The sequence below is a fragment of the Varanus komodoensis genome, unplaced genomic scaffold, assembly GCF_004798865.1.
Source record: "Varanus komodoensis strain SLA01 unplaced genomic scaffold, ASM479886v1 scaffold10, whole genome shotgun sequence".
In the NCBI taxonomy this organism is placed as follows: Eukaryota; Metazoa; Chordata; class Lepidosauria; order Squamata; family Varanidae; genus Varanus; species Varanus komodoensis.
In genome coordinates this window covers 6,054,655-6,066,987 of record NW_025335269.1, presented here as the reverse complement: position 1 = coordinate 6,066,987, position 12,333 = coordinate 6,054,655, and the positions used below count along the sequence as shown (strand labels likewise).

Below are 12,333 nucleotides of genomic sequence, written 5' to 3'. Positions count from 1 at the left end.
CAGGACTTCTGAGGTTCCCCGTTATGGAGATGGAGAATCTGACTTCGTAGCTACGGATTGACCCTTGGATTCCTGCACCTGCCCCAGTGGCTTCTGGTGAGGAAAGAAGGAGCTGCATCAGCTCCTTCTCCCATGTTGCAAGCAAGTCTTTGAAGAAGAGGTTTTGTGGGTGGAGAGGGAGGGCAGGGAAGGAAGGAGATTGGTGTAACTGAGATACAAGGTATCCTGGGGCTCCTCAGCTTCCTTCCCTCCTACCCCAAAGTGCTGCACAGTTGAAACTGGCTAAGTGCTTTGCAGAATGTGAGGAGCTTAGAGATTACTTTCTCCTACAAGTTCCTCCCAACCTGCATAGGATGCCCCAAATCCTTCAAATTAGGAGAGTTGCAGGCATCCCAGTTGAATCAAACTCTAAACAATTTAATTACACATTATTTGCTGATCCTCTGTATGGTTCAGAGAGGCTATCATACGGTTCTCTTTCCAGAGAATATACAGCTCAAGACTAGCTTAGCTTCAGCTCTGTCCTCTTAGAGTTTCTCATTAATATTTCTGGAGCACCATTATTCCAGAAGCTCATGGAAAATTTAGAAACTACCTGACCTCTTTTTAAAAATGAAAGGTCATGCTGGGAGAAAGCATTTAGAGCAGGGGTCTCAAACTCGTGGCCCGTGGGCTAATTGCCGGGATGGGCGGGGCACGGGGGAGGGGTCCTGCGGCCTTCAAAGCGCCGGTGGCACCCGGGCCGGCCGTGGGATGAGCGGCCCACCCCCACGGCGGTGATGGAATACTTGATGCAGCCCAGCCTCACCCAGACTCTACTTCCAGTGGCCCCCAGGTAAGTTGAGTTTGAGACCCCTGATTTAGAGAGAAGAACAGGGAGGATAGTTCCCCCGCACCCCCAAATCCACCATCTCACCATTGTAAACTATTACCCTTCAGCACCTAGAAATCTTGCTCAGCCACCATTTTGGCCTCTACAATTCATCAGTCATTCTCCAAGTACCATATCAAGTTTCTCTTTGGAGTATTGAGGGCTAGAAACTACTAAAATAACCAAAGGCATTGGGAAAAATATGGAATAAAATATGGTTCATTTGTACAATATATGCACTTTCAGGATTTAGCTTTGTATGGTACAAAATTTGAATTAGCAATTGTTTTAGTATACAATACAATACTAAACCTAATATTTATGATCCAGCCTTTTCCTCCCACAATATTGCTGATAGGATATATAATCTCCTCTTCTCTTTTTTCTTTTTGTGCAGCCCCCTCCATTTGCCGTTGAAGACCCCAGGGATATCCTTTGTATTACTTCTCTGGTTCAGACCTACATACCACAAGCATTCCTGAAAGAGAACAGTGGAAGTGAATTGACCTATATGATCATAGTGGATGCTGATAAGGCCTCTTTTACAGGTCTTTTCCAGACTTTGGATGAAAACCTCCAGTGTCTCCATGTGACTGGCTATGGTATTTCTGATACCACCTTGGAAGAAGTAATCTATGTTCTACATTATCTGGCACTGAATCCTCTGGAAATTGGCAACAATGGACAAGTCTTGGGTTTGCTATTTTGAAGATGATGCATTCTGATGTGCAGGTGATAACAATTGAAGTAGACTCTCTATACTGCATGTTCTGTGCTCTGTTTTAAACAGTATGTGCGAGCACATATATTAATATGAACTGTCGTGTGTGTTCAGACTAGTAACATTTCCTGTTTATTGACACTTTTATATATGTATTATTTGAGGAATCTTGTTAGCCTTTGAAGCACAGTTGCATTACTCTATCAGTAGATATCCTAGTCTTGCCTATACGAAGTCCACTGATCAGTGTGTGTGTGTGTGTGTGTGTGTGTGTAAGGGGGTTGTCCACATGCTGCAGGGTGTATGTGTCAGGAACTGAGGCAGCTTCAGGGCTCCTTCTACTGGCTGAACAATGGAATAACAGCTCTGGTGGTTGCAGCATTTGTCCCAGAGTCTACTGCAGAGCCAGGACCCTCATGAGCACAACCTAGGAGCCCTGAGGGAAGAGCTATATAGGAACTGGCTCTTCCCTCCAGAGGCTGCCTTAGCAACAAAGGTCTCCTGACATGCTGAGGTGTTTTAACTTTCTAGTTGTTGTTGCCTGAGTCCCTGGACGCTGCTCTAATACTAAGGTATCCCCTCCTGTTGGTGTCGCTTGATCTGCTGACTGACTCCTGGCTTGACTCTGCTATTGCCTAGTGGGCTGTACTTTGTCTCATGCCTCTGTTACTCAAAGCTCTGATTTTGGATTATTGGACCTGGTTAGGACTGATGTTTGGACATTGGCTCAATTGCCAAGTCTTGGTTCCTGTGCCTGCTATTCTGCCATCCATGTCCTGGACTCTGATGATATATATGTATATATGGAAAGAGTAAAGAGATGCTAAAAAGGGTTTCGGGTATTTATTTATATTACATGTTGGCTCAGTCTTTTTGGAATGGGGCTGCACTCCCTTGAAAGAGCTTGGGAGCTCTCCTGAAGTCATCTTTTTCACTTGAGTCTCAGGTGGCCTTAGTGGCTTGGAATACTTCTACCACCTTCAGCTGGTGACCCAGCTATGCCCCTACATGGACAGGAATAACCTGGGTTCAGGTGTTGGTATTCTCATAAACTCCAGGTTGGATTACTTCAGCATACTCTGTGTGGGGCTCCCCCTGTAGAGAGGTCAGAAGCTGCAACTTATACCCAATCTGGTGGGCAGTGCTGCAATGGGGTAAGATGTTCTAAACATAGAACACTGATTCTGCCTGGATATATTACCAAGTCTGGTTCAAGGTTTTGGTTTAGCTGATAAAGCCTTCCATGACTCAGGACTTATAGGTCCCTTTCCTGGCATGAACCTACCCATACACTCTGTCCATCATCTAAGTGCATGAGGGAGTGGGCTTTCTTGGTGGAGTCTCCCAAGTTGTGGGATGAACTCTTGAAAAAGGCCCACCTAGTGCCAACATTGTTGCCTTTTCAGTGCCAAGTTGCGGACTTCTATTTCTCTCAGGTGTTTGGCAGCAGATGGTGAGATTTGAATAAGGTCTTGGATTTTTTTTTATTGCTGATTGTTTAACATCCTTTATGAATATGTGTCTCTATGTGCTGGCAGCCTATATGATTGTATGTAAATGATGTTTATACTATGTAGAATGTATTTTCAATGGTTTTAATCTTTGTAAAGCACCTGGAGAGCTTTGGCTACATAAGAAATGAAAGGAAATGAAAGCAGCTGCAGTTTTTATACAGTTACCAATCACAGTCTCATGTATTGCAAATTTTAATGGACTAGTCTCAAATTTACAAAGCATGAATGACATAGCTGGATTGGAAAGCAATGTGGCCAGCTAGGCTTTTCAGCAGCAGTGTTCATTGCTGCTACTTGATTTTGAGATTCTGGGTTAATAGGTCATTTCCACGTCTGAAAATTCACCCTGTCCGGACCTGCACAGTTCAGAAACTTCCTAAAGAAAACTCACGTAACTTAGTGAGCCAAGCAGTCTATGGTTCAAATGTCTCCTTGGCCACTTACTCACTGGGTGAGATTAGATGCTTCTCTGCAATATGGGGATAAAACATGTATGTAAGGTAGGTCAGTTTAATGAGATAATACCTCCAAAGTCCTTGAACTGTTTAAAGCATTATACAAAACTCTCATATTCATCATGGTATAGTACAGGAAAGGGTTGGTGTGGGAGATGGATTGGGGAAAGGAGTAGGGGTTTAATGACTAGGGCATCCTCTTCTCAGTGAAAAGCCTGTACAAGGCACCCCATCTCAGTAGACCCAGTGGTGGTAGTCAGCAGAGTTGGGCTACTGAGGCTTGCAGGCGGGAAAGGGCTCCCTCCACCAAGTGATGGCCTGGGAGGGCAAGGCAAATGCAAGACTGATGCCAGGTCTGGTGGCATGACCGTCCATTTTCCATGGCACTCTTGCACTCCCTTTGGCCCTGTCAACACTGATGTGCCTGTCAGATAAGGTGACCTCTTAGGCTTCATCAGAAGACAAAAGGGATGTGGGCTTGCATGTGCTAATGTGTATGAGTGGATACAAATCGAGAAATAATTGTGGTAATAGAAATACAGTACATCCAACTGTAATGGGATAGCCTGCGATGAGGTGATAAAGGATTCTTCATCTTTAAAAGGACTTTGGACTGGACAGGCCTTTAAACAGAGGGCAACCTTCAAATAAAGGACTGCCTTCTGTAAACTAGGACACCTTGGCCTTATCAGTGGGCACAAGAGAAGTGCTAGAGAGTCCTGCTCTGTGGAAAGGTGTCCAGGAGAAAAGGAGGCAGGCAGGTAAAGATAGCACCAGGTGCTTGCTCCTACCCCACCTGGACCTGTTTTCTTGTAAGTGTACAGTTTCTAATTGATTTGCTACATTTTGAAAATGTTGTGAGCTGTTTTGAGGACTCTAGCTGGAAAGCAGAATATGCATCAAAAGTTTAAATCAAAAGATAAATAAAGGATTAGGCAAGAACCGGACTACACTTGTTCAGAGCACCCTCCCCATCAGGAAACAAGAGGCCATCCCAGGCTTCCTTTTGTCAGGGAAACACCCAGTTGCTGCAGCCAGCCCAGTTTCCTGCTGAAGAATAGAGGAGGCACTGGAAGCTGCCATCAGCATAGGGACAGCTGTCGCTTATGTGAGTAGGGGAATATTTTGGGGAGTTGCTACCCTCCTGCTTGCCCCCAGCCCCAGATCCCAGAACTAGCCCTGCAAAGAAAATCTGTCATTCTGCCTACTTCATCTTGGAGGCCGTGGTCCAACTTTCAATGGATCAGTTTCATCTGTAAAATAGTTCCCTTTTGTGTTGATGGGAATTACCAACTGAAATTGGGCCATGGAATTGAACAATCTATTATCACAGAAATGAGTTATTTTCTTTGAATTGTACTCATCCCAACTTGAGTATATCAATTTTTATCCTCCTCCCAGCAAAAATTCTCTACATATCAGATTCTCCAGATAATAAGCTGAAATGGTTCCACTGCAGATCTCTTCTTGATAGCAGCTAAGTTTTTGCTTGTTGTAGCTTTTTTGTTTCTCAGATCTACAATAAAAGCATAAACCTAATATTTTCCCATAGGCAGAAGATAATATTTTGCTTGATAGCACAGCCTCCTCACCAGCACTTTGCAGAGCTGCAATTTTGCTATTGATTTTCTTTTGCTCTTCAAGGGTCAAAAAGTAAACCACGCACAGTGGGAGCTGTGCAGTATTAGTGAAGGAAAACCAAGCATCAATGTATTTGTTTCCATACACTCAAAGTACATCATGTGAGTGTCTAGGTGTTTGTAAGAACTTCATTTTCTGTAGTTCCTAATGCACAGAGGATTTCTTAAAGGTTATGCTGTAGATCATGTGTGAGGATAGTTGTGTTAAGCTGTTTCCTGATGAGCATTCCTGTTGTTCAGAATGTGTCTTGTTCTGGAATGATCAGTATTAGTGGAAATTTATATGCATTTCAGGCTTAGCCTGAACCTTTAAGGAGCTACCTGTGGTGTGGCACTGTAGTCCCCAGATAGAGTCAACACCATGGACTGGTGTTGAACCTATTTGAAACTTGAAAGTTCAGACTGAAATGCAGAGTGGATACCCTGACCCCTGGCATTGGAGCCACCAGCCAGGGCTGTGGTCTCTAGGACAGAAAATAAATGTGCTTGCAGTTAAACTAGGACTTGTTGTTTGGAAGCCAGAGGGCTTGTGCTTCCCTATGGTGATGTGCTCCCTCAAGAATGATCAATCTCAGAGTTCCTCATCCAAGAAGTGAAGGGAATAACTGCAGGAAGGGGCAAGATTAAAAAAATGATACCAAGTACAGTGGGAACCAAGGTGGCTAGTAGGATTTACAGGTTCCAATATGTCCTTCCCTCTCTCTCTCTGTCTCTGTCTCTGTCTCTCTGTCTCTCTCTGTCTCTGTCTCTCTCTCTCTCTCTCTCTCTCTCTCTCTGTGTGTGTGTGTGTGTGTGAGAGAGAGAGAGAGAGAGAGATGTTTGGCTATAGTTACAAATAATGAGATTGTACATATGGAGTCAGTACTGACTTCAGATTCTGAGGGCCTTTGGGCAAGACATTCTCAAGGCACCCTGACCTTCCATAAGTCTCCTTTCTCACTGCCATGGTCACCAGCTGCTGTTGTGCCTCATCCTTTTCCCATCACTGCTACCACTTACTTGCATCACAGGCCAAGATCCAGTGCCAAGTCAGCTGTGGCACCTACTGGTCCCCCTTCTCACCACTACAGCTTCCTGGGCCAGGTCAACAAGCAGGTTATATTTGTGAAAAGGAGGAACAATTCCAGGGACCTTTTCTTAGAGGGTCTTTGATGTGCCGCGGGCCCTCAGTAAGTGCCCAGCCATCCCTCTACTTGATGACAATCCCGAATTGGATAGGATTATGACACCTAAGTGGGATGGTGCCCATTTTATAATCTGCTTTTGGAATATGCTTGGGCCCTGGAAAAATGTGCAGTATCTGTTTACCAGAGGCAATACGAAGATGAATGTGCACACCAGAATGGGGATTGGGCCCATTCATTCTGAGGAAGATTTTCAAAAGGTCATGGGAAGCGGTTTTCATTCAGATGAAGAGGAGAAGTGGGAAGTGGAGAATGAAGAGCTAAAAACGGGGGAGATGGAGATAAAGTAGGAGGGAGTAGAAAATCAGGTGTTCCTGAAACTACAGGAAACCAGAGGTATTCTGAGAAGGAGCAGAAGGGGCAAATGGATGTTAAAAGTCCAGGGGTGACTCTTAAAAGTCAATTAAGAAGGCAGAGATGGCAAAACATAGAGAGACATTTTAAATGGTTTGCTCTGGGAAATTGGGGCTTACCTGGAAGGCTTAGTTTTGAGATACCATTGGATGGGAAGGGGAAGGCATTAGTCAATCCTAATTAGTCTGGAATCTACTCTCCATCTGGTCCGTTGCATTGATTAACGGATTCTATAGAAATCTTACAAGCTTGTTTCTTTTCCTATTGATCTGTGGAAAACACAACCTTTAATCAAAAACCAGCTATGCTTGTTTGCAGTTTCGCAAAATAAAGTTTAGATGGTTTAAAAAAACACACAATTTCTCTGCTTAACTGCAGAGGGAGAGAGCTGGCCTTCACACCATGGACAATGAGCCTTTCTAAAATTGTAAAACAACAGCCTTTTTGCAGTTTCCACAGCTGCATATTCCTCTGAATTCAAATTTCTCTTTGGAGGCAGGGCTGTAGTGAGAATGTGTGCTTAACAGTTTCAGCTGTGTGATCTGTTTTCTAGACTCCCGTATTTCAGAACTCTGATGCTGACCAGCCTTTTGGGAATAAGAACAGCCATGCTGGATCAGACCAAATGCCTGACTAGTTCTGCATTGCATTCCCACTGTATCAAAGATGCCTAGGAGGAGCCCATGAACAGGACACAAGGACAACAGCATCTTGCTGTTCAGTTCTCTAGCAACAGATCTTAGGAGGCACACTGCCTCTGATACATGAATGGTCCACATGTGTCAAGGTCAATGCATGAGGGTGTTCTGCTCTATTGTGGTCCTGGGCATCATTGTATGAACACAGCTACTTTCCTTCTTATTCCGTTGGTGTGATGTCTTTTTGCCATTAGGCTATTGAGCCAGGGAGTAAGTGGCTCAACACCGGCAAGGGTGGCAGGAATGAAAATCTGCTGGTGGGCCAGCCTTTCCTGACCCTAGTACCTTCCAGAGGTTGTGGACATCAGTTGCCATCAAGCCAGTCAGCATGGCCAATGGTGCAGAATTCTGAGAACTGTAGTCTAAAATCACCTGGAGGACAGCAGACTGGGCCATGGTTACTGTATGCCTTCCATAAACCCCAGTGCAGCACATAGTTGCTGGTTTTATCACTTGTGATGTCCATGGTACAAGTTATCTATTTTTTAACAGAAGTAGCTCATTCTCCATTGATTGTGTGTGCTGCAGGATCTGTTTACTATTATTAGTTTTTCTCATGAGGAAAGAGTATTATAATGTGATCACCAAGATTTTATATCAAGACCTTTCCAGATGGGGAGTAAAGCATAACCACTTTTGTTCTATATGAAGAGAAAACAGAGTTCACTCTATACAAATAGATTTGGAGTCACTTTTTAACACCATTGTTCAGGAATCCTAATGCATTCATCTATGCACATGTTTTAGTTATGTTGCCACTAAACAACAAAGGACCACCTTGGAACAGGTCCCTGAATCCTCTGAAGAAAGAGGAACCACCAGGGAACTAAAATCAGTAGTGCTATGCCTGTGCAACTGTATGTAGAATTTTAGCCATAGTAAAGAAAACCTCACGTGTTGCTTCCCTCTTTCCCTCCATTAAGGTGTTCTTGAAAGTACTGCAGAGCACAGAGAAGACATCGCATGTTCCTGTGGTCATGGACTTGGAGTTCACTCAAGGAAGCAGCAGGGATTCAGCACATAAAAATGGAAAATAAGAAAACAAAAACACTATCCTTTGTGACAGCCTGCAGAATGGTGCTATGGAACTGTCTGGATTGCTAAACCATAAACAAAAAGTGTCTAAGGGCTACATATTGGAAGCATGAAAAATGCAAAAGATCAATGACCCAACAGCCTATCCGTAGTGTAAAATTTCCCTCCTAGTGATTCTCTGCTCTGCTATTTTGGGATGCAGTATACTACACTGTAATACAATAATGTAAAATTAAGTTGATATTAAATACAGTATTTTTGTAGAAGTGGTCAACACACTTGTAATTTCCTCCAGAGCCCCTGATCTCTGTTCTCTGGCTTTTGATGCTGTTGCCTGCTGCTTCTGCTTTGCTGGGCTTCCATGAAGCCCTCCGTGTTCTATGGTTGCATTGACCAGCACCACAAAAGCTCTAGTGAATCTAGGCTGAGGCTGCTACACTAATATTCCTAGGTGACTGCATGTTCTTATAACTCTGGTATGGTGCATGATAATGCCTTTGCTTGATGGTAAATAAATGATCAGTCTGTAGATAAGGAGCACAGAAATGTAGGATCTCGGTGAGGAAAGGGAGGAATTTCTTTGGGTGGCACTGGGAAAAGGCAGTCTTTCTCTGTTGCCAGGCAGGAGATGGGATGGCACCCTGAAAAGAAGCTAGCAGACCAGATGGGGAACTCCCAAGGGCTGGAGTTTTCACATTCCTGCTGTGGGCCATGAACACTTGGTGCTGAGCTGTTGGATTCAGCTATAAATATTGTACCTTCAGCATAGTTGTTATGTGGCCAGTTCGGGGTATTGCTGTCTGAAAATCACCAGAAGAGCAGCAGGTCTGAGTGCTTCTGTGCCTTTAACAGCCATTTGATAATAACAATTTTTATGGGATGGGGCTATACAGAATTGCTTCCTAATGATGCAGGGACAGCTAATATTCATTCATTATATTTATATCCTGCCTTTTTCCCTCAAGGAATCCAAGGCAGTTTACATAATTTCAGTTTTATCTTCATAACAACCTTGTGAGGTAGGTTGGACTGAGAGTTAGTGAGTGGCCCAATGTAACCCAGTAAGCTTTGTGGCTGAATGGGGACCATAACATGGATTCCAATCCAAGATGCTCCTCCATCTTGATCTGACATTTCACCTTTGATCAAATTCCCAGCATCCCTTCTCCATTAGGTTTGTCCCCCTTTCTGGTTCCTGTCATCCTAGGCAATAAATTTGGTGTTATCATAAAATATTATGATAATATAATCATATTATTATGTATAATATGATTAGTTTGCTCCTGGAGTCATCCAGATGTTATACATTCTATCGGCATGTGCCAGAGCAAGGCTGTGCCAAATTGTTGTTATTCACAGGCCTTGAGTTTTCCACTGCAGTTTTGAGATTCTAAATCATTCTTGTCTGGTTTGAAATCAGACCCACCCTCCCTAGTACTAAGGCCCAATGTGCTGCTTGGACCAGTCTTGACAGCTAAAGCATTGAAATGCTGGGGAAAGCCTGTGATGCTGTGTAGAATGGAAAGGCACAGAGCCCTGCTCTGCATATATAGTGACTCTGGGTCAGTCCATGACATCTCGAACTAAAAGGAATTGGGGGAGCAGGACTGGAAAGCAGCTTTGCTTGAGACAGTGGAGAGCTAGGGGGTAATATTAGACTATGTGGTGTGGCAGCTTGATTCAGTCATATGCATGTTCTTGTGAAAATAGGCAATCCTACTTTGTAGACACCTGCAGGAGTAGAGAAGAAGCAAGTGCATTAGTAAACTTCCCTTTGGGGCAAAGGATAAAAGTGGGTAAAACAAAATGTTCCAAGATAAAAAGTTGTTCCATAAAACTGTTTGGAGAATTTCATTTTCATTCCAAAGCACCAAGCAATCTCATGAAATACTGAAACTAGTTTTGCAGTTACAAGGCCATTGCAACATTTGTTTTGTTAATGCTTTGATGAATTCCTGAAAAGTCTGAGAAGGGCAATACATTAAAAAATAATCCTTGCACTCTACGCTACATAATACATTTAGGTATAATTAGCAACCTGCCTGCAGAGACATGCAGTTATGTATATGTAGGATAGTTCTTCAAAAAACGAAAAGACATCCAGTAATTAGAAGCTGTAGGCTCCATACTTGATCAATTACAATGAGAAAATGCAGTGATAATGCCTACCTTTGGAGTCCGGAGAAATTTCCATTCAGTTGATGAGTGTCAGGTATCATTATGGGCAGTTGTGCAGCATAGGCATCAGGGCTTGGGAATTGTGACAAAATGTATCCTCCTTTGCTGGAGTTAGCGAGTATTCCCAGAAGGCAGTACTTTGACCCTTATAATTTTTGTCTCTGAGACAAACTCAGAGGTGTAAACAAACTTTGCCTTTGCTAAAGTAGTGAAATGGATTTACTTTAAAGCAAAACTAACAGCAGAGAAGATTATGGTTGATTATTTATTTAATTTCTATACTGCCCCACAGCTGAAGCAGTTTACAAACAGGTTCTGTTTCTGTGTAAAATAAAGAGAAGTGGGGTTTCACCAGAAATGTTTGGTCCCGCACATCCAATGCATGCTTTTATCAATAGGAATGGAAAGGACCACCTGAAACTGCGTTTTCAGCAAAATCAGGTAACCCTCCTCCCCCTTGAAAATGGTTTTGCCCTCAGAATTGCTAACAAGATTTAGAAGAACCTGTCTGTACCTGAGATTGCTTATTGCAAATGCAGTTAACCTATTTTAATGCCATTTCTTTCATAGAATAAGTGTTCCTGAAAGCACAGTATATTTGTTCTTTTGGTAGACATATTTGGAAACAATTTTGTATAATTCTTAATTATATAATGAAGATGGTGAAATGGTAAACACAGGACTATCTCATTTTATTTTCACAATAAGCAGTTGAAAGCAATACAGACTGAAAGAACTTTTTGCAAAGCAAGTGACATAATGGAGCGAAGACTAGAACTCTGCTTCTAAGCCCAGCATTCTACTCTGCAAAGGTTGGCAATTTATGGCCTTTTAAATCTAATGCCCTTCCCAGATGTTCGGGCCAACCACTGACAATATTCCTGCTCATTGGTCATGTTGGCAGGGGCTGATGGGAACTGTAGGACCACTCATTGCCCATTTCTGCTATATGGTACTTTTCCGTGCAAGATCCTATGCTTGTTTACTAATTAGTAAGTAATCTTCACTTACTAATGGATCACTGCCTTGTGGCGAAGGGGCTTGCATAGCTCAATGAAGCTATGAGCTATGCTGTGCAGGGCCACCCAAGACTGTCAGGTCATAGCAGAGAGCTCTGTCAAAAAGTGATCCACTGGAGAAGGAAATGGCAACCCACTCCAATATCCTTGCCATGAAAACCCCATGGACAGTACCAAAAGGCAAAAAGAAATGATGCCGGAAGATGAGCCCCTCAGGTCAGAAGGTGTCCAATGTGCTACCGGGGAAGAGCAGAGGGCTAGTACTAGTAGCTCCAGAAAGAATGAAGGAACTGGGTCAAAGCCGAAAGGACACTCAGTTGCAGATGTACCTGGTAGTGAAAAGAGAGTCCGATGCTGTAAAGTTCTATACTCCATAGGAACCTGGAATCTAAGATCCATGAATCAAGGCAAGCTAGACGTGGTCAAACAAGAGATGACAAGACTGAACATTGACATCTTAGGAATCAGTGAACTAAAATGGACAGGAATGGGTGAATTTAATTCAGATGACCATCAGGTATACTACTGCGGGCAAGAATCCCTCAGAAGAAATGGAGTAGCCTTCATTCATGATGTCTTTATCATCATGGGGGATTGGAATGCTAAAGTAGGAAGCCAAAGATAACCGGAATAACAGGCAAGTTTGGCCTTGGAGTACAAAATG

At 43.2% G+C, this 12,333-nt stretch overlaps 1 protein-coding gene across 1 annotated transcript in view; it reads left to right on the top strand.

Moving 5' to 3' along the window:
• ABCA13 (ATP binding cassette subfamily A member 13) overlaps positions 1 to 12,333 on the top strand; it is a 197,985-nt gene that overhangs the window by 65,156 nt on the left and 120,496 nt on the right. Inside the window, 2 exon segments of the mRNA XM_044419119.1 lie at positions 1,269 to 1,499; positions 8,361 to 8,442. Of these exon segments, the coding sequence (XP_044275054.1) occupies positions 1,269 to 1,499; positions 8,361 to 8,442 (313 nt within the window).